At 55.1% G+C, this 25,658-nt stretch overlaps 1 protein-coding gene and 1 long non-coding RNA gene across 5 annotated transcripts in view; one reads left to right on the forward strand and one right to left on the reverse strand.

Moving 5' to 3' along the window:
- The window catches only part of POC1A (POC1 centriolar protein A), a 67,738-nt gene extending 43,929 nt beyond the window's left edge, over positions 1 to 23,809 (forward strand). For 2 of the 4 annotated variants that reach the window (XR_011994387.1, XR_011994386.1), the window contains exons 10-12: positions 4,368 to 4,511; positions 21,871 to 22,032; positions 23,074 to 23,809. Coding sequence is in view for 2 of the 4 variants with exons in the window: in XM_025986906.2 (XP_025842691.1) it covers positions 4,368 to 4,511; positions 23,074 to 23,172 (243 nt within the window). In the remaining 2 variants the exon portion in view is untranslated. The remainder of the gene's footprint in view (positions 1 to 4,367; positions 4,512 to 21,870; positions 22,033 to 23,073) is intronic. The other 2 variants (XM_025986906.2, XM_072720808.1) reach the window with 1 other exon arrangement.
- LOC140593933 (uncharacterized) lies at positions 1,823 to 7,299 on the reverse strand. Its single transcript, XR_011994388.1, has 2 exons — positions 6,999 to 7,299; positions 1,823 to 5,008 (listed from the first exon to the last, which is right to left on the reverse strand). It is a non-coding gene; the product is annotated as an uncharacterized lncRNA (long non-coding RNA).
- Positions 23,810 to 25,658: the final 1,849 nt, after the last annotated feature.

Genomic DNA, 25,658 nt, shown 5'->3' on the forward strand with positions numbered 1-25,658 from the left:
CTGTGAACCACCACCAGGCAGGGGCCTTAGGGACCCTTTGATGTTGAATGGGCAAAGCACTGATAGCATTTCCCTCTTACATGTTGCTCCCAGTGTTCCGTCACTGTCATTACTCACAGCCCTGTATGTGCGTCCCTTCCCAGTCCTGTTCGTCATCTCCTTATCTCTGCTTATCGCTTGTTTGCCAAGCTCTGGGAAATGCCACATCTCCAGGGTGCTGGAGTGCAGGTGAGTGCTGTGATGCTGTGTAGGGTGGGGCCACTGGCCCTTTGCCTTGGGAAGTTTTCATTACATAGGAATGTCACCATGGTGGGCTGGGCTCTCTGAGGTATCCAGTGTGTGCGAGGGCCTGCTCTGTGTTCAGCTCCATGCCGAGCAGGCATTCCAGGGCAGGTGGGTGGGGGAGTGACGCAAAAAGTGTTAGACGCAGGATGTAAGAGGAGTCGGGCATGTGGAAGCAGAACTGCTGGCCATGTCACCTGTCAGAGGCAGTCTGATGTCAGGGAACTGCCTGTACTTTGGGTTCCGATCCCAGCTCTTGTTTCCTGGTGACATCGAGCAAGATCTCTAACCTCCCTGAGCCTGCTTCCCCATGTGAAAAATAAAGTTAATAATGCCTGCTGTGAAGGGCCACTATAAGGATTAAATGAAGCAACATGTATAAACACTGGCACATGGTAGGTAACAAGGGGACAACAGCCATTGCCAGGCACCTTTATATGCTGGCCTGGTGGTATGTTAAGTGCTGGAATGTCCACCATTGAGAGCAGAGAGGAAGCAGAAAAGGGTCATGTCCTAGGGAAGCTAAGACGAAGACCAGCCAGTGCGGCCAGAGGAATAGCCCGGGGCAGGCAGGACCCTGGGCCTGTGAGTGAGGCCTGAGGCTGGGGCCCTTCGGCAGGTCACCTGCTTCCTGAGCCTCTGTCTCCTTTGTTGTAAAATGGACACAGCCCATGAGAGCTTGGAGTAGGTGGGAGGACGTGGCAGCCCCTGCGGCCCTGTCCTCCAGAGGCTGCCTCCCTGGCTTGGCACATGGCTGCTGTCCTCAGTGCACCTTTGGAGCTGGGTTCCTGTTGCAAGTCAGTGGTGCTCCCCCTGCCCCCCCCCCAACTCCTCATCATCACTGTGCTTCTAGAGACTCAGCTCAGCACTGTCAGTTTCTGGGCCGTTTTTCAGAAACACTCAGAATTTCCATTCCGTCGTTCCAGGCAGCAGGCAGCACCCCGTCTGGCCACTCCTTGAGGATGCTGGCTGTCAGGACAGAGGGCTGCCTGGCTCCCACCCTCCCTCCTGAGGCCTTTCCTCAGGGAGCAATGGCGACTCACCATCCATAAGAAGAGTGTGCATGTCTGGAAGGTGATGGTGGGGGGGGGGTTGTCCTTCGGAAGCATCAGGCCCAGGGCTGGAGCTGCTTCTCAAGGAAGGCCTGCTGGTGATGTCAGAGAGGTGCTTTCACAGCCCAGCCCTCTGAGGGGCAGGCCCAGTCATCACCCCCATCTAGCAGGTGAGGAAGTAGAGGCCAAGGGCCACCTCACCAACCATGCTGGAGCTTGGATGTTGGCCAAGGCCTGTCTGAATCCCTCCCTGTCCCCACTGTACTCTGCTGTGTCTCCTGACATTACTGCCTGGGGCTGGGGGCTGCTGGGGTGAGGTGAGGGCTGCTCAAGGCTTCTGAAACATTTCCTTTCAGGGTGGACTCCTAGGCGTTGGGGTCTGAAACTGTGCGCTGGTCATTGTTAACAACAACCAATGTTGTGGTTGAACGGCCTTTGTACCTCTTATTATAATTACATGATACCCTTGAGCAGTAACCATTGGGAACTTTTGAAAAAAAATGAAGGTTTATTGCTAACAGGACCTAGATATAAAACAGCACATGTGAAGCCACACAGCAAAGATGAGGGTAGAGGGTAGAGAGAGGGAGCGCCTGGGGTTCTACTTTATTGGGATTGAGGGTAGAGACCTAGGGATTTTAAGGGCTCACTCTTTACTAGTGAATTTTAAACATAAGTGGGAATTGAAGGAAAAACCACGTGGCCATATAGTTAATTATCAAAATCTACCCAGATCTCAGAAACAAAAGAGCTGGGAGGTGGCCCAGCTCTTTATCTGGTCATGGGCTGGCAACGTGCTGGCAACGTGTTGGCAACGTGTTTATTCAAGATAGCCCTCTGCAAGTGGATGCCTCTTTTAAGTGGATGCCTGGGCAGTCAAGAAGTCAAGCACTTGCATTACAAAACAGAAGAAAACCCCCACAACTGTCAGGGCTTACACTTAGGGAAGTGCATTGATTCCTGGAGGACAGGAGCTGGGCCCTGGTAGACTAAGGTCTCGCAGAGTGGCTGCAGCACCACCGCAGACACACCAACGATGGGCTTGCACACATGGCACTGCTCCTGTTTTCAAGAATACTCCACTAGCTTTGGGTCTCACATTCAAATTCTCTTTAACTGCCAGAGCCTGTGTTTTCCCGGGTTCAAATGGACATGCACTGGAAAGTTTGCTATCTGTGAAACTAGGACACTCTCCAAATAAAGGAAAATAGCCAGTAGAGACCATGTGCCAAACTGCCCTCCTTGGCTGGTTGGGAATCTTCTCCTGGGCTGATTCTTTTCAAGGACTCTGATACCCGCCCAGGTGAGCATGTCCAGGGCGGAGCATCTTCCTAGGGCTAGGCCACTGTGAGTTCATCCAGGATGGGTGAACTCAGATGGGCCCACTCAGAGATGCAAGCCGACTGCTGCTGGCAGGTGTGCAGGCATCCTATAGGTGAGAGCCCCAGTCACAGCCAGTATACTCTACTGCCTGGATGAGGTAGCCTTGGCTCTGTGGCACATGGGTAGTTGGCAAGTGTTGAGCCCAGTGATGTCCCAGATTCAGAAGGGAGAGGGGTGATAGGTGGAGGCAGGAGACAGGGAGAGGGACACAGACACATGGACAGGCAGTGGGCCCTAAGGTCAGGCTGGTATTGGTTCATCCCACTTGTGTGCTGGCCCTGGATATAGAGTGGCTGGAGGAGCAGGGCAGGGGTGGGGCAGGCCCAGGTGTGTGGGAACACAGAGCTGCTGCTGACCATGAGTTCAGGGTTGCAGAGCAGGTGGAGGACAGGATGCTGGGACAGAGGAGAGGAAGGGTGGATGAGGGCCTTCTGATAGGGAGGCCCTTGGGAACTGGGCAGGAGGGTGCAGAGCAGGAGGGGAGCTGTGGAAGGAGGTAGGCTGGAGCGGGGTGTCTTGTCAAGGGGCTTGAGTTTTCTCCCAGAGGCAGTGGGGATCCCTGGAGGACTGGCAAGGCCAGGGAGTGACGTGGTAACCTTTGGAATGTCTGTCTGTGAGGTCGTGGTTTAAAACCCTAAGCCCCAAGTGTGGCTGCCTTTAAGGGTAACCGGGACTTTGGGGCCGGCCTAGAATGTGAGCCTCACCAAGCACGTCATTTGTACAGGGAGCAAGTCCACAGAGGAATTGGAGGCTCCAAGACCAAAACTGAGGCATCTGCCAACTGTGTCCTTGGGAACCGGGTGGCTCTGGGAACCCACCTTGCTGAACACATGCACAGTGTTCAGGTTAGGAGAAGCATTCATCTATATGTAGAATGGTGCCTGAATTGGGGGAGAGGGGTGCCACATGTTAGACTGAGGTGAATCCTCTTAGGAAATCACTTGTGCTCAGTGGTTGTGGATGAGTGTTTTGGGGGCATGTGGCAGAGGTTAGGCTGGCTTTGGCATTTGAGAGCTGAAACACCTTAGGCAGGAACACTGATCCCTCACATTCTGGAATGCAGCAGCAGCCCAGGGTGCCTGACCCATGGATTCTGACTCCCACCAGGCATCTGGATGTTCACATACAATGCTGGTTTTCCCAGGGATTCTGCACTAGGGCAGGGTTGAACGTTCCCCCCAGTTCTAGGCCATCCCCATGCTGGGGGTGGGGAATTGGCATTGAGCTCACCAAGAAAGGGGGTGACTTCAGAGCCAGCCTGGGCTTCAGGCTCTCCAGACTCTCAGAGGCCTACCAGAGGGTGCAGGCTGCATGAAGAGCCCGCAGCTGGCCTGGCCTTGGCCTCCCGGATGGCCTCCAGGAGCCAGGGGAGGGCACTCACCCACCGGCCTGCACCTGCCTCCCAGGCTCCTCCAGCCCTTACTGCCAAGTGCTCTGGTTGCACTCCTCACCCGTGGCCTCTGTCCTGGCAGGGCGTGCATGGCCTGGAGGTGGGAGTACTGCCCCACCGTGTTTCTCCCCAGTCTTTGGGCCTTATTTACTCCAGTTTGCTGGTGGTTTTCCACTTCATCCTTTGGAGGGACCACTCTCTGTGTTTCACTAAGCACTGAATGAGGACTGAAGGACTCCCTTTCTTTTCATTGTCTTTAGCCAGAAGTGGATTTCCCCGTCCCTCCAGGTGGAGGCAGGAGTCAGGAGTCGGTGCAGAGCCAGCCCCAGGAGCCCATCAGCATGCCCCAGACGCTGACCAGCACACTGGAGCACATCGTGGGCCAGCTGGATGTCCTCACCCAGGTAGGCCATGACGTGTGTTTATCCCACTTGGCCTGGCATCTGGACCATTTGAAGGTGGGCCGCAGGTGCTATATTTTTGAAAAACATAATCATAATGGACCTACTTTCCAGCCCAAATTAATGAAATTGCAGTGCCTGCCCTGAGATCCTGGTTCTCAGGGCCATCTGAGCCTTGGCCAAGCCACTGGTCCCCAAAATCACCAGTGCTGGATCCTGCAGGGTGTCCCCTCCCAGGGCTGGCCTGGGCCACAGCAGAGCTTTGAAAGAAACACTGTCCATTCATCCCACTCATTGCAGGGTGGGCACTCCAGGGACATGCCAGGGAACTGTGAGCAGTGAGTCAATGCATCTGGGAGTCCAGGCTCTGGATTTGAGGGTTTGAGCTGGCACTGCTCTTATCCTCCATGCAACCTTGGCGAAATCCCTTCGGCTCTCCAAGCCCCGGTGCGTTCTTCTGTGATGTGCAGTGGTCATGCAGTGGTCATGGACTCCATGTCCTGTTTGTGGTCAGAATTAAAGGATATGAATCTTTGGGAAGTATTTGGCTTACTCCTGGCTCTAGGTAGGTGCTCAGTAAATGGTAGCTGTGTTGCTGTGAGCAGTGTCATCAGCAAGATAGGCGTGGACTCCAGCCTCTGGAGCATATGTACATTTGGCAGTTTGCAATACAGAATCACAGCACAACAGTTTCCCTAAGAGCAGAATGCCCTGGCAAGAGGGGGCAGCCAGTACCATGGGCATGAAAGTGGCCCTGGCAGAGGGAGCAGCCTGCCTGCAGGCCTGGGGGCCACTGGCACATCTAGGCAATGAGCAAGGCCCAGCATGGCTGGTATGGGGCATGTGGGAGAGCGGGGGGCAGGCCAGGATGTAAAGGGTATCAGGCCCCTTCCACACCTGGACTGTGGGTGTAGACCACCTTCTTCTGTGACAGCTCATGGGTAGACCAAGGGTATGAGAGGACTGCAAAAGACCCTTGAGTCTCTTACAGAAACAGAGCTGAAATGACATGGCATCATTTCTCTGTCTCTGGATCTGGAGCCAAGTGAGCAAAGCTCCTCTGCATCATGTCACATGGTCCACGGAGTGTCACTGCATCCCAGCTGGTACTGCACACCTTGGGCCCAGGGAAGAAAGGACATTTGAAGGGAAAGGTCAGACATCGGTGGCTGGGGATGGGAGGGGGAGGGGTACAGGACAACTGCAGGCACATCAGACATTTCTGAAAGCCTGTTAACCCTTGAGAAGATGGCATGTGCTAAGAGAAGTAGGAGCAACGTGCACATCCCCCACCTCAGACACATCAGAAACTGCCGAGCCTGCCTCATGTTCTTCACAGCCTTGTCAAGTGAGAGATCAGGGGAGGTGGAATCAATTAGAACTTTATAGGATAAAATTGGAAATTAAGTCTGAGAAGATGGTTAAAAATAGCTTCATTGGATCGCTTCATTGGATCACTTCATTGGAGTATAGCACTAAAAGCGTTTCCTGTCACTGTGTTTCAGGGATGCACACTGGAGGTTTTGTTATGTGTTAGCAGTTCTGAATGTGATAGTAACTTTGTAGAAAACTGGCATCACAGAGAATAATGAAGGCTCTCTTGTGGCCTGGGCCTCTGGCCCTGGGTCTCAATGGCTCTGTGGGCACCCTTGTCCTACCTCACGCCGTCCAGCCCCTTTGCAAATCCAAACAGCACTCCACCCCCGACCAGATGCCAGTCACCTGCTCTGCCAAACAGCGTGCATTCCTGAATGTTCCTGACGGACTTGACACATCCTAAGGAGGAATCTTGGTTTCCACAGATGAAGCCCCAGTTGAGGCTTCAGCCCATTTCCAGAGCAGTAGAAGTACATTTGTGCTAACCAGCATGGTGTCCTTAAGCTTGGTTCCTGGTTGTTTTCCAGACATACCTCCTCTTCTGGATTTGGGGCTCTAGCTGAGGTGTCTAAGCCACAGCCAGAGCTATGCCCTGTGGGCTTGGGCATTCACTCCTCTTGGAACCAGCTTGGCCGTGGGCAGCCTCCTCTCTGGAGGCTCCTCAGAGGCCTAAGAGCCAGGTGACCCTGCTGTGTATAGCTGCCCACGCAGGTTGCTTAGCCGCGCTCTGAGCCTCTTAGGTCTGTGGGTATTGGCCTTACACGCTGGCCCCTCAGTGAGTGCTTCTCACCATCCTGATGTGCCTGTGTGCTCTGGAGGGGTGGAGGTGTCTCAGCTACCCTAACATGGACTCCTGCCTCAGAGTTGTCTGAATCATGCTGTTCTCTGTCTCACCCCCCTCACTGCCCCTTCCCTCCCCCTCAAGGAAGTCTACTTCAAAGAGGCTTCTCAGGGGGAAGCTGCCTTCCGGGGCCTTCAGTCCTCCATCCCGTAGAACATCCTCCAAGGAAGAACTGTGGGGGCTGTAGTGGCTGGGGGGATGTTTATTGAGTTAGTCACAAAGCCTCCAGCCCCTGGGTGACATGAGCAGGATACCCCGTTGTGGAAACTCACAGTTCTCAGAGCCTGTCTTCCTGCTCCACAGGCTGGTGTGACCCAGTGATTGAGTCCTCCTCTCTGGATATTCATGGTCCATCTGCGCCAGTCTGAAGGACCAGTCTCTGTCCTCTTCAGTGGCATTTCTATGCAAAGCAAAGGCCCGGAGGTCGGTCAGCTGAGTGCACGCCCATGAAGAGGGATGACTCAGCTTGCTTGGGCAAGGTGCTTAATCTCTGGGCCTCAGTTTCCAAATCTGGAGCATAGTGAGTAGCCACCTCACAGGGCTCATGTGAGGATTAGATGTGTTAGCTTGTGTGAAGCTCTTTGAACAGTGCCTAGCAGTGCCATGTGCCGCCCCTGCCATTGTTCAGGCCCTGGCAGGGGTGGCAGGGGCGGGGGTCACAGCGGCACCAGAAACAGCCTCCCCAGTTCCCCACTGTCTCCCTGCCCAGAAGAGCCATGCCTCCGCCCTCACAGTGGGGGTGGCAAGTTCCCTACATTCCCTGAGCCCTCTCTGTTCTGGGGCCAGCAAGCTGGCAGCATGGCTTCTCTCCCAGGCTGATAGGCCCATCACTCCGGGGGAGCAAATGCTCCTTGGGCCACGTGCAGCATCTGAAATACAGCCCTTTGACTCCCCAGTTGGGGTTGTACCGTTTTACTTTTTCAGAGATGCCTTTTCTATAAAGTGCATACATTGTTTTTCAAAAGTGTGCCCATTCGGGGAGATAACCTTGGAATGCGTTGCAAGGTTCACAGGCCTTTATCCAGCTCCCAAGTGGGTGTGCTCTTTGGACTGGCCTGTCCTGGCAGGTCTCCCTATGGTCTTGTTTTAGATGGGAAGTCCACAGAGTGAGGATCACGTCCTCATTGTCATCTTCCTCCTTCCACTCCACTGTTTATCTGAGACCTGCATCTTTCCAAGGGCCTTCCTTCATAGCCCTCATCTCATCCTCCCACCTGGTGCCCAAGAGCTAGCATCATGGCAGGTGCAGACAGGGTGTGAGTAATGGCCTGCTGGGCCTGGACCAGCCCAAGGGGCCAATCAGCCTGGGACTTCTCCAGGATCCTGGGTGATCCTGAGCTCAACCCACTATAAGCCAGGGCTCCCCAGCTTCACTTGCTAGACAGTTTTGGTGTAGTCAGGGATGACTTCACCGAGGAGCCCACCTGCAAGCCAAACTTGATCTCTCTGAAAGTTAAGGCTAGATATTCTTGCTCTGTGATCGCAGAGTCTGGTAGCCCTTAGGTCCCTGGCCAGAGCGTACACTCCCTTGCCCTGGCCCTTCTTTGTGTAGGAGACACCTTCTTTAATCCTGTGAGGTTTCTGTGTGGGGCTTCACTGATTGTTCCACTGCTTTCCTTTGGACCTTGATCCCAGCTGGGTGCCATGTTCCGAACAGCTGGGGTCTGTCTGGCCTTACATATCCCTACCAGCCGTGGGGAGCAGTGTGAGCCACCTGCCCATTAGCTTGGACACACCTGCCCTCCTGGATTTGAGGACCAACCCCATCATTCATCACCTGGGTGACTTTGGGCATGTGACATTGTTCCCAGAGCCTTAGTTTCCTCCCTTGGAAAGTGGGGACAGTCCAGCCAGCTTATGTCCTCTGAGCACTATTGTGAAGCTCCTGGTTAACTGGATGTGCTAGACCGGCACCAGCTCTTCCCTGAAGCACAGCACAAAGTTGATGTGTTCCCAGTGAAGTATGGGAAAGTACCGGGGTGGCCAGGTAATAGGAGTGTCAGGAGTGGACATTCCACAGGCCTCTGCAGCTGCTGGACTTGAGTCCCAGGAGTGCCCTTGAGGTGCCAGTGAGACTCTAGTGGTCTGGCTAGACAGTAGGATGAGAGGGAGAGAAAGAAGAGGTCTTTCCCCAGGTCTGGGATGGGGGAGCCCAGGAGGCGATGGGGGACTGGAGTGTACAGGGGCTATTGAAAATCAGGGATGGGTCATGGGGCCCATTAGATGGGAGCCTTGAATCTGGACCCAGGCATCAGACCAAGATTGAAGCTCTTCAAAGACATATACTTATTGTATAGCTATTCTTTGAATACATAGACAATAGACATATAGCTATTCGTTTTTTTTTTTTTTTTTCAAAGATTTTATTTATTTATTCATGAGAGGCACCAAGAGAGAGAGGCAGAGACACAGGCAGAAGGAGAAGCAGGCTCCATGCAGGGAGCCCGACGTGGGACTCGATCCCGGGTCTCCAGGATCACACCCTGGGCCGAAGGTGGCACTAAATCTCTGAGCCACATGGGCTACCCCTATAGCTATTCTTTGAATCTAGTTATCATAATGGTTTTTGGGGAAAATGTGTTTGCTAACAGTGGAGTTTAGATTTTTCTTTTTTTAAAAGATTTTATTTATTTGAGAGAAACCACAAAAACAGGGGGAAGGGCAGAGGGGGAGGGAGGAGCAGGCTCCCCCGCAGAGCTCAATCTCAGGGCCCTGAGATCATGACCTGAGCCCAAGGCAGATGCTTAACTGACTGAGCCACCCAGGCGCCTTGAGTTTAGGTTTTTCTTTGGAGACTTTTTGCTCCTTAAAACCCAGCATGGGAATTCTCAGCAATACTGGGGCTGAGGTCATGAGTGGATACCTCCCTTCCTCTTGTGACGCTGTCTTCACACACACTTTAAAGAATGTATACCTATCCTATGGCTACCACAAGTCACTGACCTTCTGGGCCTGCCCCAAGTCTTCTCTTCCTGAGAAAATTCACTTAACCTTAGAGGCCTACGAGGTCCAGAAAAAAAAAAAACCCAGCTGCGCTTCTGTCTGTGTGGGTCTGAGTAAACCTTGGTTTCCTCCTGTAGAGGAGGAGAGCCTTTATGCACTGCCCATGTGCCCATCCCATGGGGTAGGCAGCAGAGGTCAGCACCTCACCTGGGGCTGGGATTTCCTGTAGGGTCTTCTTTCCATGAGTTGCTTTCATATCTCCCCTCCCCTTGAGGAAGGACTCCAGGGTGGGCCCCATGGCTGCCAGGCCTGACTCCTTGGTGATGGGCATTCGACATGTATGCAGACAGAGGCCCTGACCTTTCCTCTCATGTTCTTCTGGGGGTGCATCAGATGGTCTAGGGGTCCCTTTCACATGCTGGAACACTCACCAGTGAGCCGGGAGAGGCTACTTTCCACAACTAGCCTAACTGCATGAGCTCACCTCCTGCGCATTGGCTCCCTTTGCTTCCTTTGCGCCTCCTGAGTGACTGAGGTTCGGGTGGTGCTGGGAGTTGCAGAGTCCCTAGGCCTTCCTCAGGGGCAAGGGGTGGGGTGCTGAGGCACAGTCAGTACCCAGGAGCTGGAGAGGCCACAGCCAGGGCCCTGGGCCCAACAAATGGCTGGGTGGTTTTGCCTCAGAAGCCCACAGCAGAGTTATTTTCGACTCCAGTTTCACATCTTGCTGCTTTTTAAAAATACCAAACCATGAAATTCCTGCTCCAACTATGTTTTTTTATGGCACCCGTGCTTCAGGCTGGCCACAGCAATGCTGTGATGTCACGTTCAGGTTCCTGTGACTCACCGGGGGCTGCTGGGCTCCAAGACTAGAACATGCATGCAGTGGGATGCAGGCGGGGGCAGGCCCACCCAGCCCTGCCGGTTTGGGCCTCTGACATTTGAATTTGTGAAATATCCAGGTTGTAACTCTGCTGGACCTAACTCAGCAAGGCTAAGGATTTTTGTCTTGTGCTTTGGGGAGTCCAATAGAATGGCCTGGGTTTTTGTTTTGTTTTGTTTTGTTTTGTTTTTGTTTTTGTTTTTGAGACATCCTGACCCTCCCTCCCCTGCACAATCCTGGAGGTTCCCTGTTTGATGGGCTGCTTGGGCGAGGCACCTAGTTCTATGCTGGCAGGGAAGGTGGGAACGCAGGGCCTGCCGAGCTGCCTGACCATTCTCTGGGGCTTTCAGTGTACCTCTTTCCTAGGCAGACCAACGATTGTGCAAACACTCTATAGATTTTAAAGCAGTTACGCCATTTTAGCTGGGTTCCAACTCTCCCAGGTGCACCCAGACCGAACTCTTTGGGAAGGTATAGAGTGAAAGTCATCCTGCCCAGCCGCCCTTACCCCCTGCCAGGATTCCTGTTTATAGAGTGTATGTAGCCCTTTCATGTCACTTGGTACACGCAGGCAGTGGGCCCTCTCTCCACATTAGCACATCTGGCCACCTGGCCTACGTAGTCCAGAAGGGGTCTAGCTGACCTCTTCTGTATAGATATTCAAGAGCTGCTCTTAGGCCAAAGTCAAGTTCAGGACAGTCTGAGCTCCCACCACTTGGGGTTTGGAGACAAGAGATTTGTTTTTCCTCTGTCAAGAGGCTGCTTCCTGGGGACTGGACACTCTGTGGTCTGTGTCAGAGGCATACTTGGGGCTGACTCCAGCTAGTTGCAGAGGGGCTGGGCCCTGGCCTTTGCCCAGCCTGTTGCTCTTTTAGGCAGTTTATCCATAGGCTCCTCTGGCTTTGCAAAAAGCAAAGGTTGGGGCAGCCTGGGTGGCTCAGCGGTTTAGCGCCACCTTCAGCCCCGGGAGATCCTGGAGACCGGTGATCGAGTCCCACATTGGGCTCCCTGCATGGAGCCTGCTTTTCCCTCTGCCTGTGTCTCTGCCTCTCTTGTGCATGCTCTGTGTCTCTCATGAATGAATGAATGAATGAATGAGTGAATGAGTGAATAAATAAATAAATAAAACAAAAAAAAGCAAAGGTTGGTGCTGTTAGCAGCACTCAAAAGAGGACGAGCTTGTGTTTATTATTGCACAGGGTGCTGCATGGCAGCTCCATCTTCTCTGCCGTCTGTGGTTGTGGCAGAAAGCACCCTTCCCCAGAGAAGCTACAGATCGAAGGCCCCCACCCACCAGATGGGCTTGGGATGGCTGCAGTTACCTCTGAGGCCTGGGAATGTTCACAGTCTTAGGAGATTTCTCCTGTGAGGCCCAGAGCAAGGCTGGAGCTGGGGAGGGGCAGGGCAGGGACTGGAGCAGAATAACAAGGCCCATGCAGGGGTATCTCATTCAGACTGATTCTAGGATTACTCCCGAGGAGGGAGGAAGGGGACACTGGGTGGTTTGCTCTCACTCCTCTGGGGACCCACGGGCTCTCTAGGAAAGGGTTAAGCCCTGGCCACAAGAAGGGGCCTAGGAGTATTCTGGTTGACTGGCAGTCCCAAATAGGCCTCCGTGGCTCTGTGATGAACGAAGTCACAGCTGACCCTGTGGCCATTTGGCATGCTCCCAAATGAAGCACCACTGGAGCAGGGTCAGGGAAAGCTACTGTCTGGCCTGCCACTTCCTTCCACCTGTCCTGTAGAGGGCTCTCTCTGGGCCTGGACCGCTGGTATTGTGGAGGAGAAAAAGCAGAAAGAAGCTTTAAACTTGGTGAGGCATGGCTTCTGGGGGAGAAGTTCCATGCCCCCCTTTCTGATTTGGGCCCAGCTAGTGGCTCCAGATAACCATCCAAGATGAGAGGCTAGGTTTCATGTCGTGGATCAGTGGGTCCTCGGCAGGCCAGGGGAATTCTGTGAGCCCTTCTTCCCTGAGCTGGTCCTGTTGGGCTGGGGCTACAGCCTCACTTGCCAGGCTGTACTGAGGCCTCCATCAAGCTGCCTGACAGTCCGTCTGATTTGGGACGATTGTGTTTTATCAGGTTGTGGTAAATTAACTACCACATTGGATTACGGATTGTTGGAAAAGTCAGCTTCCAAAGAAATGTAATGCAGAAGGTGGCCAAAGCCAAGATTTGCGCCCCAGGCTCAGCCCTGTTTGGACTCAGCATGGGGTCAGAGTACAGCAGAGCTCTGGCTGAGTGGCGACTGGCATCCTGCATCTTAGGGCCTGTCCTGGTCAGAAGCTTGTCTCCCTGGTGGCCTGCCCAGGGCTGACAAAGAGATGAGCTTGAACCCAGGCCAGTGTTGGTGGGATATGCAGCTCAGATCCTCCATTCTGGTGTGGGTAGCACATGGTTGTATGGATGGTGGTGAGTGGACCCACTCTTTATAGCTTCTCTTTTGGGGGTAAGTAGTAATATGGAAAAGCATGTGTTCATTTAAGAGGAGTTGCTTTTAAGCCACAAGGAAGGTAAATTAGCCAAGATTCCTTAATCCCATGGCTAATCCACCAGTAGAAAATAGTGTTTCATGTACTTCCCGAAGAGAGCTAATCCTCAGTAGAGGTGGGGGTTGGGGGATGCAGAAACGTCAGAGAAATCCTATATCCCTGAGATAATGTGAAACAGAAACACGGACCTGTGGGCTCAAGGGACAAAGGCTTGTTTTGCGTTGTTAGCAGCCAACCGGGGGGTGAAAGGGGTTGGTTGAAAAGACAGTTGCCAAGCCCAGAGAGATTGGAGGAATTTCTTCAGGAACACATTTTGTTGTGCATCAACTGTGTGTGATCCTGGACAAGTCAGTCAGACGTCAGCATGAGAGGGAATCTCCCGTTTCTTCCCCTATGAAGTTCAGGGCTTGGAGCCGTTAGCCCTCATCAAATCAGGCCTGAGGCGAGAGAGGGAGGAAGCAGGCCGCTTCCTGGATTCCCACCCTACTTGGTGCACCCCCACATCCTGCTGAGGCCCAAGCCAGCTGACAGGGGCCCCTCTGGCCTGCCTGCCCCTCCGATCCCTCCCCCATTAACCCCTAAAGCTCGCCAGGTCCAGGGCCCAAGCTTGGGAAAGTTCCTCACCAGTCCAATGGGCTTATCCTCAGAGTAAGGCCACTCTAGGCCCTGGAAACCTGGGCTGTCTGGTACAAAACCTGAATTCTCTGGATCTTCATGGTGCTCAGGGCTTGGCATTTGTCTGTCCCGCACCCAGTGTGCACCTACTGTGTGCCTGGAAACAAAGACCGCAGTGAGCCTGTCCTCATGATGCTGGCATTCAGACTGACGGATGTCAACAGACTGTCGAGGGCCAGCATCTGCACCTTTGACTCAAGGGCCCCTTGCCACAGACCATGTGGTGCTAGACAGAGCAGGGAATGGGGAGGCAGAGCCTTAGGGGGTGGGAAGGGCTAGGCTCGGACTAGCAGCCCCCACTCCCAGGAAGCCATGCTGGTCCTTCCGGCCCCCAATCACCCCCCACATTTAGCCATGGGCTGGCCAGGACACCATCAGCAAGATGGAGCCCTGCGTATGCGCATGTGTGTGCGCACACACAGACATACAGCAGCAGACAGAGCCGTTGCTGGCAGGAGATGAGGCGGAGCTGTGCGGGCGCTGCGCCTGGCAGCCCCATTTTGTTTTGATAGCTCACGAGACCCCACAGCAAAGAGATTCCCCTTTTCTTGCATCTGTTTTAGATCTTTAAAATCTGAGTAAAGTCAAAACCATGCTACAGGGGAGATTAATTCCACATTTTTCCATCTTTGCTATGAAACCAAAGGAAAGTTAGACATTCTGGGCGGCACAGTCGAGATGGGGGCATTGAGCCAATGGCCAACGCCAGGACGTCCCCTACAGCCTGGCACGAGGGTCCCCAGGGGTGTGGCTGGGCAGCTGTGCCCTCTCCCAAAGCCCCAGGGCGCCCAGGACCCTACCACCAGGAATCTGGCTTCTGTGTTGGGGGGAGGGGGCTGGGATGTCCCAGCCCCTGTGGGAGACTGCCTGGAGGAGCCCAAATCAACCACAAGCCTGGAAGTGATTAAAAGGAACTTTCCGTCACAAGAGAACTTTAAGGGGCAGCCAGACCACCACGTGCTCTGATGGCTCAGCCCCTACCAGGCTGGACCACGGGTGCCTCCTTCAGGGCCTCATCTGTGCCCGGGGCCCCCTGCAGCCCAGAGCTCAGCTGTGGCCCCGGTGAGGTAGGGAGCTGTGCTGCCCATGGTACACCCCCATGTTCAGAGCAAGGGCTCCTTAATAGTAGCTGTACTGGAGTGGAGCCTGGAGAGATGCACTATATAGATGAGGAATCTGAAGCCTAGAGTCCAATAACTTGCCCACGGCTGTTTAGCAAGTTAGTAGTCGGGTTCAGGTTTGAATCCAGGAAACACCGCTCTGGAGCCTCACAGGACAAAGGTGGGATGGGGGTTACTGGGACAGCATTTTCCAAGGGCCTGTACCCGTGCTGTGATCAAGACATCCTGGGAGAGGAGAGGAGGGTGGGCACCAAGTGTGGGGGTGGGACCATGAGGACTTCTGGGGGAAGGGGGTTGGAGTGGGGCTTTAGGTAGGTGGCTTTGGTCAGCAAGAGCAGTAGTAACAGGCAATGTGGGCCTTGAGTCCGGCCTTTATCCCAGAGCTCCTGGACAGAAAAGGGGCTTGGCAGAAGGAGTGTGGAGGTGAAGGGTGACCCAGGAGTCCCAGGACGCTGAGGGGGAAGGTGGGACCTGAGCGGTACAGTCACAGAGAGGGAAGTAGCTGGGGCCCACCTGCCACAGACTGGGGGCCCTGGGGCAGGGGCAACTGGCCCGAATCAAGCCCTGATTCAAGGGCGCTGCCCAGCCTGACTGAGCAACCAGAGGAGTCATGGATGGCATGGTCCAGTCACCTGACTGGCTTCCTGCACCCCATCAGGCTTCCCTGTGGCTCCCACCCACTCTTAGCACCCCACTGTGCTCAGCATTCCCACCGCCCTCTCCCAGCCTTGGCCCAGTGCTGCCTCTGCCCTGCATACTTCCCCTCTCTCCCTCTTTTGCCGCACTCTATAGCCCTGGCACACACCTGCTCATGTGGCACCCCCGACCCCAACCCCTTCACCTTTTGCCTTGCTGCCCATCCTGCCCCCTACAGACGTTGATGGCTCAGTCTCCTGGCTTCCTGCTACACCGCCAGCACAGGGCAGTGTTAGTTAGTTCCCCTCACTGTTGTGCCCCCAGCCTGACAGAGTGCTTGAGGGGGGCATGTGGCTGGATGTGAACTCTCTGGCCCAGCCACCCTGTCCACCTGTCTTCCACCCTCCAGAGAAGCCCAGGAGGGGATGTTGACCATAAAAACCACCTAAGAGGGGCTCCATGCTCCACCTAGGGCTCTACCTAGAGCAGAAAGTGGACGTGAAGAAGTCCCCTGGCTGGGGTCGGGGGGGCTGCCAGAGGGAAGGGCCGCCCCAGAGCTGGATGGGATGGGGGAGTGCTGGGGGAAGCCTAGAGCATAGCCTCCACGTGCAGCAACGTTCTATAAGGAACTGGCCGAGTATCTGAGAAATGCACATAGAATGGCTGGCTGGTCTCCCTTGGTCTTTCTCCCTCCTTCCAAAACATTACTCACTGTTAGTCGTGGCTGAGCAGCTTCACCAAAAGCCTGCCCAGACAGGACCAGTGCTATGGCCACACCAGTGCCTAGAAGCCCCACAAGCCAGCATCTGTTTGCAGCACCTGGCAGACCCGACAAATGTGGGAGTGTCAGGAGGGCTTGTTGGTGTACTGTGGCCCCTCAGGGCTTTGTGGAAGTTATAGCTCTAGTTTTCCTTACATTTGCACGTGGGCTCCACAGGAAAGAGGCTTTCAGCAAAGGTCGTAGTAGCAGCAGCACTCTGGGTGGAGGAGCGGCTGCCGGAAGGCCCCTGGCTCAGAGCATCTGCCCTGGGTCTGTGTTCTGAAGTGCCAGCTCATTCCCTTCCGTTTCACCTCCAGCTGTGCCACCACTTGGCCATGGTCAGTTCCAGGACTGAGAGCCTCTTCTCCCAGACTCAGTCTAGAACCAACTCTGAAAACTAGCCACAGACATGCAGGAACACCCTCCTCAGGCTGTACTTGCTCAGACCTGTGAGTGTGATAAGGCAGTGCCAGGGAGTAGAGACTTCCCTGTTCTGCCCCTTTCTGGTTAAGGGCCCTGGGGCGCCTCCTCCACCTGCCTTGTGGCCACCACACTCTAACCTGCTCAAGCACTCCAGATGAACCACATTGACCTCCCTGATAGTTCCAAGTGTGCCATGTTCTTCTGTGCCTCAGGGCCTTTGCACCTGCTGTACCTGGCATTTGGAACGCATTTCCTTCAGCCTGACGTGTGTTGTCACCTCACAAAGCCTTGGTCAGCAGAGCTGGAGCTCTCCTTCCCAGGTCTGCCAGCCCCAGCATCAGCCGTGTCAGGGGCCTGGATTTCAATTGGAGGTCACTCTCTGTAAATGCATCCTCCTCCTTTTCTTCTTGCCTTCTTCTCAAACGCAAGTGAAAGGGGGATGAAAAAGAGGCCTAAAAAGGAGATAGAAATGAGGAATAGAGGAGAGTGGAGGAAAGAAAAAATGCACGACAAGCCCTCCTCAAGAGGAAACCATTCTGAGGAGAAATAAGAGGCCAGGAGGGCTGAAAGAAGGGGAGGTTGTGCTCTGAGGAAGTAGGGGGCCCGGGAAGGAGGCAGTCCACTGGTGAGAGCAGGGACAAAGGAGGAGCTCAGCAAGCCCAGGGAAAGCATGATGGTGAAACTGGCAGGCAGAGATTGGTCACCAGAGGACTGCACAGTGCTCTGTGAGACGAGTGGGGCCTCTGTGTGCTGGGTGAGTCCCTTCTGCCCTTCTGGTGCCTTTGTTGCACCACTTCCGGGGTGGGTGGGATTGATTCAGGGGGCACTGGACTCTTGCCTCTTCCACACGATGCCCGTGCAGAGCCCGTGGGAGTATCCTGGTTCCCCAGCCCTCGGGCAACAGGGCCAGGCAAAGGCCCTGCAAATCCACATTGGCCCCCGGCAGTACTGCAGCTGCCTGAGTCCTTGTCACACATCAGGAGTGGAGGCTGTCGCCTTGGCCACCCAAAAGTCAGTGGAGATGCACTCCCTGGGCTCTGCCCCAAGCAGGGCACCCAGACTGGCCCGTTTAGGCCCTTGGTGGGTGCGGGGACAGTGTGGGAGTGGGGCTCAACTGTACCAGCTGCTAGAGCCCCGCAGCCTTGGGCAGGCACCTGAGGCCTTGGTGCCAGTCGGGGAAAGGCATCTAAGGCAGCGAGGTACAGAGCCATGGTGTCTGTCAAAGTGTCCCCCATGTTGTGTTGTCTCCTACATGGAGTTGGGGGCCCTGGGTGCCAGACATGTGGCTGAGGCCTGGCATTTTGGTGCAGCTTCTTTGAGCATCACTGAAGTTCTTAGGGGACTAGAAATATAGGCCTGTCACTTTAAAATCGGTTATTTTTATACCCCACTCAGAAGGCCCTTCGGGTGTTACATGAACCGTCTTACACATCTTGAACTGTGAGTGAGAGAAGCCGCTTGCCTGTTAATGTTGCCTTGACAGGGGACAGATCAGTGTCTGCTGTCTCCTAAGCAGGAAAATGAGGATTCAAATAAGATGCCATTGCTCACCTCTCCCGGGAGGATTTTCCTCTGGAGAGCTCAGGCAGCCGGCAGGCTGGAACAGCGTCCCCGCCCCCAGCCAGAGCTGGCTGCACTCTGGCTCTTGGATTTGGCCCCCAGTACCTCCAGCACCCTCTTCACTGGCAGGCCCCCTGCATTGGGCTGTCCCTTCCTTGTCACCCACTGAGGGCCAGGCTGCCTCAGATCCTGTCTGGTGCCCAGGGACCCGTGGGTCCACTGCTCTCCCCCTACCCCGGAGTCCCCCCCAACCTCCCCCACCGTACCCCCAGCAGTGAAGATGATGTCAGTGATGCAGACTAGCCATGCTGCTGGCCCAAGTTCACTGCCAGACCCTCAGAGGGGCCTTACACTTAGTCTGTTCTGCCTGGAGCCCGTTGTCCACCTCTCTTGAGGGCCGTCCTGTTCTGTGTCCGGTCCTGTGTTCAGGGCCTCGGGGCACATCCCTCCTCCCATTTGTGACCCAACTTACCAGGTGGTGCGGGCCCATACCGTGTGGCTGTCCCTGGTCTAGACATCCCCTTGTGGCAGCCGGAGGGGTCTGCCCCCTACTCAGCCTAGGACTACCAGCACCATCTTTTGCTCTGAGGCACAGCCTGCAGGCCCTGGTCCCATCTCCCGCTTCTGGGAAGCCGTTCCTCACCCCCACACTGGGCCTTCCTCTGCTCCATCCCTCCTGTTCGTTACTTTCCCTGCCCCCTCAGGGGTCCGTGCACACTGATCCTTTGGCCCCAGTGCCCTTCCAGCCGTGCTTGCCTGGCAAACTTGGCCTTTGCTCACCCCTCTCTGCCCAGCACCGCTTCCCCGGCCTGGACCCCTCTGTTCTTCCCAGCACACCCCGCTGGTCTGTACTGCTGCCCAGCACTTGCCCCTTCACCCCAGGGCGCACCCTGCGGGCCCAGCTGACTCTGTGCGTGCCATCATCACCCTCAGTAACTCAGGCCTGCACAGGGGTTGCTCGGTGAGGATGGGTGAGTGAAGAGATTCTGGGGCAAGGGTCTGCCAACTTTCTTAACAGTAAATACCAGGTTTTGTGGATCATAGGGTCTCTGTCACAACTGTGCAACCTGCCATTCTAGCCAGAAAGCAGCCATAGACGATACCTAAACAGATGGGCACGATGATAAAACCTTATTTACAAAAGTAGGCACAAGCCGAATGTGCCAAGCTTCAGTCTAGAGAAACAACAGAATACGTTCAGTGGCAAACAGGAATGTTTCCAAGAACACCTTTCTCATGACAAGGGCCATGGCTTCCTGGAAATTGCCGGTAACAGCAGCAGAAGATGGTTCAGAAACAAGCCCCCAGGTGACCCTCTGACAGGTGTGACTTTGAAGATGAACTTCTGGGTCTCCTGTGACCTTGCCCTTGAGGCTCCCTCCGTGGCTTGCAGGCAAAGGCTGTCATGTTTGAAGTAGATGGTGTTGGGCAAGGAGTGACAGTGTCCAGGCATGGGGTCTGAATTCTGCTTCCTGTCGCCATGGTTCAGGGAGAGAGAGATGTATTTAATTGAACTCCATGTTGTGAGGGGCAGGGCATCCGGCAGTGACCAGGGTGCGTTCAGTTCCATAGCGTGCTTGGGAACTGAGCACTGAGGCTGAGAGACGCCGCGCCCCAGTGAAAGAAAGCATCGAAAATTCAAGCGTCCGGCGAGTTGCTCATCTAGTATCTATGAAAAGGTTATTGTTGTTATGTCCCTTTTGTCCATATAACGTTGCCTTTTTATAACTTAAAATTGTGACTTTTGTGAGAATTCCAAACCTTAGGGCTCAGTCAGGTGAGAGACTGCTTTATGGGGCTCGGGGGCATCTGAGGCCTGGGAACTGCCTGAGGGTGGCCTGATGTTGTGAGGGGGCTGCTAGGGGACCCTGGGGGTTATCCCTTCCCACTGTTGCTGCTCATTCCATCTGGAGCCACCTGGCCAGGTGGCCTGGACAGAAGGTAGCTGCTGGTGGGTAAGAGCAGAGATCCACAAGTTCCTCCTCGGGCTGCTTGAGTTGGGCCTTGGTTGAGCCATGCGGGGGCATGGTGGGGGTGGGGGGAGCACACAAACAGGCCTTCTGGGGTTATAAGGCCAGTAGCCCTCAGGCATATAGGGAAGAATAAAGCCAGGCCTCACTGTATGTGTGCCTGATGGGGACAGAGCAGAGGTGCAGCTCTCAGTGCCTTAGCCCAAACTCTGAAGCCAGGCCACCGAAGTTCACAGCCCTGGTTTGTTATTTATAAGCTGTGGGACTTGAGGCAGGTTGCTTAATATCACTGTGTCTTGATTTCCTCGCCTGAAAATGGGGATGATAAAGCCTCCTACCCTGAAGGATTGTTGAAGAAGAAACTTTTCCATGAAAATGACACCCCCTGCTTTATAAAAAGAGAATTAAGGAAAATGTGCAGAGCAGAGACTGCCGGACAGCGTTCTAATGTACGAATAGCCCAAAATCGTCCTCCTCTCCCTGTCCCGTCCTTCCGGTGCAAACGGGTTGGGTGGGATCAAATGTGAATGCGAAGGACCTGGTGGACTTCAGCCCTGGATGGTGGCTGCCACTCAGCATCTGGGCAGAGTATGCGGGGGGCGTGGGGGAGATGGGAAGTACAGACCAAACACAGAGGTGATGACTCTTCCAGAGTCTTTCTCCTCTGGAAAAGAAATGGGAAAATGGCAGGGAAAAGAAGGGGCTGCAGATTTGAGGACTAGTGGATTTCAAGCCTTTCTGTCTACAACATGCCATGCAGCACTCCCTCAAAACTCCCAAAGGAAGGGCCCACAACCAGGCTGGCACCCTCCTTTCAGGGGGCTGGATTTGAAAGACGTATGTGCCTTTGTGTTTAAAGAAATTTAATATCGACAAATGACATATTTCTACCGAGCTGAAGTATGGCCCCACCATGGGACTAAGTGGAGGCCCTTGAAATGCGTGGCTCCCCGGGTATTGACATTGGCCCAGCACCTACTGCCTCCACACTTGAGAATTCGGTCCCTGCGAAAAGTTAAAAGGGGTGGGGAGGGGGTGGGCAGAGAGGAAAAGCAGGCTGGCTCCCCCACTGTGACCTGGAGTCCGGGGCCATCGGAAAAAGTCTGGATGAGGAATGATTTTGGAGCTTGGCTCAGCGCAAGTTTCACAGCAGCCAGTGGAAACTTCCAGGAATGCTGCTCTGGGCCAGCCAGGGGCTGTTTCCGCCACCACTTTTACGAGGTACAGACCCCTCCACAGCTTCTGGCCAGCTCAGGGGTGGGTGTGTGGCTATCTCTTTCAGCCCAGCTCTGCCTCTCAGGTTGCAGTGCACCTTTTCAGGCTCAGGCCTGGACTCCAGAGGGTTCAGAGCCCCTTCAGCCCAGGCCAGCTCATTTGGAAAGGGCCAGCCGCCAGGAGGAGCAGCCTCCATGAGCAGCTGACATCCGTGCGGGATGCTGTGAGAATTTATAGCAGCCTGAGAGGGGAAACTCCCTCCCAAAATGTTTCAATGTTTTATTAAATGTATGAAAGGAAAGTTTCCTTTTCACTGGACCAAGGCCCAGAACCTCCTTGGAGCCTCAGGGAAGGTGGCAAAACCCCTTGGGAAAGCCCACAGACAAATGGGGGCTGAGCACTTAGGCTGAGAGACTTTCTAAAATTAATAGAAAGTATTGTTTCTTAATCTGACCCTTTTCTGGCTGTAGGCTGCACAGTACAGAGACCAAGCCTGCTTCGTTCATAGCAGACTCGCCCAGTGCCTGGTGCAGGCCCGGCGTGCACAGGCCCTCACCCAGCCCTCAATAAGGAGGTGAAGGAGAGCTCTGCCGTCGTGGCCAGCATGGGTCAAGCTCTGGGCGAGGACCGGGGTAGGCTCTGTGACTGGTGGGCAGGCCCTGGGCGGGAGTCTCCTGGTGGGCAGGGGGCCAGCTGCTCTCTGGGGAGCACACTCCCAGGTAGCGCTGCCCCTCTGCCAGCACTCTGTCCAAAGCCAGAGAAGGTGGGCAGGTTTTCTGCAGGCTTGTCTAGCAGCCATGTCTGCAAGAAGGCCCTGGCCTATGAGGCACATGCAGCCCCAGCAGCTGGGGGCATCTGGCAGGCCAGACAGCCAGGTCCACAGGCTGGCATGCTGGGTGTGCAGGAGAGGCCAGGGAGCTAGGGCTCAGCCTCTGGAAACCAGCATGATGACAAGCGTTGCCAATGTGGGTCAAGCTAAAAAGGGCTGGGCACCATCCTGAGTCACCTCATAGTCTCCAAGACTCCTATGAGCTTGGCACTGTCCTTCCATTACGGAGGAGCAAAGGGGCTCAGAGATGGAGTTAGGGCCTAACTCCCTGATGGCGAATTTCCTGTAATTCCTGTGCTCTGATGTCTCTGGGCAGTGGTCCTCACTGGACTTGGACAGGCAGAGGCCCTCCTAGGCTCAGGGTTGCTCAGTCACTCACCCCCCAGCCCGGGAAGCCCTTCCTTGTGTAGAGGTGAAAGGCCTGAGGCATGGCCAGGATCCAGGTGGGGTACCTTCGTTTCCGGGTAGAGTTTTCTTACCTTTGGAATGGAGATGGATGATGGTCTCCAGTTGATTGTGGACAGAGCCTAGTCCAGACAATAGAGTGGTTCTGCTCCAGACTCCCAATATAAATGCCAGACTACTGGGGAATCCTGACCCTTGATTGTCTTGGGGAATGCCCAAGGGCTATGGGACCTGCTGCCTGCCTACCTTCACTGTGTCCTGCCCTCACCCACAGACATCAGAGAGCAGCCATCCAGAGCCAGGAGGGGACATGAAGGTGAGAACTGTCCCCAGGCAGAACAGCGGGCTGAGCAGCTGAGCAGAACTGGCTGAGGGGATTCCCCAGGGCAGCCCCGGAGCCCCTCCATCCTCAGAAGACTGACCACCATTTATTTTGCAGACAGTCTCCATCCTAGAGCAACGGCTGACACTGACGGAAGACAAGCTGAAGCAGTGTCTGGAGAACCAGCAGTTAATCATGCAGAGAACAACACCATGATCAGGGGAGCAAGAATCAAGAGCTCGGTCGATTTTGGGGGGTGGCAGGGCAGGGATTTGTACTATGGGACTTGGGTAAATAAACGAAGGGGATTTGGCTCTGTGGGAATCCCATCTATCCCTGAGCCCCAGAGGTTATGCCCTTCTCTCCTCTGCCTGCCCTCTGCACCTGGAGGCTCTCCTAGCAGTGGAAGGCCCCCATAGGCAGGGCCTGCACTTGCAGGATGGACTGTGTTTGGTTTAATGTGAAGGAGTCACTTGAAAACGTTTGCTACCTCAGAGTCCTGACATGCCCTGAGATCGCGGCTCCTGGCCAGAAGCGGTAGCCCCAAGCCCCTTTACGGAGGTTTGTCCCCCTTTCTGCCATATGATTGGCTCTTCCCACCCACAACAGCTTAGCAGTGACCTGCCCATGGGATGGGTGAGCCAGGAGTTTTCTCCAAATCTGACAAAAGGCCCAGCATGGGCCCATCTGAGTCAGGTTTACCCAGGAACAAGCACTCAGGGAGGTGGTGGCTTTGCAGTGGCCTTGACTTCTGCTCCACACCTGTTCACTGGGGCTGGTGGCTTCTTCCTCTGTATGCATGAGGGTGAAGGAATCTGAAATTAAAATGGATTTTATGGAGCTTGTCATAAAAGTGGCTTGTTCTGAGTGAAACCTTATTAGCTCCCCCATCCCCATTAGCTCCTTTATGCCATAAGGGGAGAATGAAAGCAGTGGCTTTGGAGGGTCCCTGCCAGGTCACCTCTGGAGCTTGGGACACTTGTCTGCATCTGCTCAGGGAAGCGGGAGAGCAAGAACAGCTGGAGCCCCTGCAGAGCACCCAACCCTCTCTGGCTGGCCCCAGCCGGCTTCATCGGTTGGGTCCTGGAGGACTCCGGCACCTGCATTTCCATTTACTCATAAGGGTTCCCACAGCTCCTTCCCATGCACCCGCGCAGGGAGAGCCAGGCCAGTGTTTTCCACATGTCTAGGTTGTGTCCTTCGGCATTTGGCTTCTTGGGTCCCAGCCAGCCAGAGATATTTATGCCTCCACACACCTGCCCTGCTCTGGGGGGCCCAGGGGCAGTGTTAGAACTTCTCGGGAGCTGTGTCAGTACCACACAGCTAATGAGGCTCCCAGCCTCCGCGGCTTCCAGGTGGGAGCAGAGCCGGAACGCCTCGGAGCTGGATGAATGGCGGAATGGGGAAGCTGCCTCCTGCAGCGGGCTGGGGAGGAAGCCGCCGGCCAGGCCCCGGCTTCAGATTCTGCCAGTGGCCGGCCGTGTAGCCTCAACACGATGCCACAATGTCTCTGAGCCTCAGGTTCTTGTTTAGGTGGCAGTGGTCGGCACCCCTCGGGGTGGTTATGACACAAGCCATGAGTGGGGAAGAGGCTCTTGCTTGCTCGGGCTCTTCCGGGGGTTCCTGGGGACCTGCTGAGGCCTCCTATGTGGCCCTGTGTGTATAGAGGAGCTGGGCAGGCCTGCTGGTCTGAATTGGGTAAGGTGCTCAGATGCCCCAGGAGGTCATGGGCCCCCCTCCATAAAGGCTCTTAGGGCGTCTGAGCAACCCTAAGTGAGCCTGCTCAGGGTGCTGCTTGGGAGGCCAGCCTCGTCATCCCCTCCCATGCCAGCTGTCCTGTTGTTGCTTCCAGACCTGATGCTGGAGGTCCCAGTATTGGGGCCCTGGTGACCTGAGCAGCCAGCCCAGGGGGAGGGTCATCTCCAGAGACATGAATGGTTCCCCTGACGGGGGACAGCAGGCCAGGAACCAGGTCGCCAGGCGTGGTGTGGCAGCTCTTGCCCGGTGCGGCCAGGCCAGGGGTGCCATCTTCCTGCCTTCAGTTTCCACCAGGATGGAGTTTTGAATTTCTCTGCGGAGAAGATGTGGATTGAGAGCCTGTTAGGGATTTGGGAAGTAGCCCGGGGGCAATGGTGTAGTGTCTGTCCCTGGAAGCCCCTCCCCTAGTTAATCTGCACCCCCTCTCCGCACCCCTTTTCTTGTGGGATGTATCTGCTTGCTCTGAGACAACCAACCCTGGGCTCTCCCAGGTGGAGGCAACCATGGGCTGAGAGGCAGGGCCTCCTGAGGGGTTTCCTGCACTCTCACACACTTGCCCGGAAGGAGCCACCAGCCAGGTTCGGAGTTTGGGGGAAGATGGTTCTTGGAGAGCTGCACTTGTCTTTGAAACACCAGAGACCCACCTCCTTCCAAGCTTGAGGGTCAGTGTGTGTCACATGCAGGAGGCAGAACCACGAAGGGGCCAAGTTCTTCCCCAGAGTTCCTTTTCTTGCTCACGTGGGGCCTGACTCAGGGCCTCACTGCTCTGAGGATCTAGGGACCCAGATTGTCCTGAGAGAAAGGGGACGGGACCCTGGGGCACTCTGACCCCCCACCCCCACTCCGTGGAGGTGCTACAGGACCCTGAACTGGGCAGCACCGGCCGGTCAGCTGTGGGGGCCCTCACAAGCCAGGGAGGAGTATGGGGCCTGGGTGGGCTTGGG

The sequence above is a fragment of the Vulpes vulpes genome, chromosome 9, assembly GCF_048418805.1.
Source record: "Vulpes vulpes isolate BD-2025 chromosome 9, VulVul3, whole genome shotgun sequence".
Lineage (NCBI taxonomy): Eukaryota > Metazoa > Chordata > Mammalia > Carnivora > Canidae > Vulpes > Vulpes vulpes.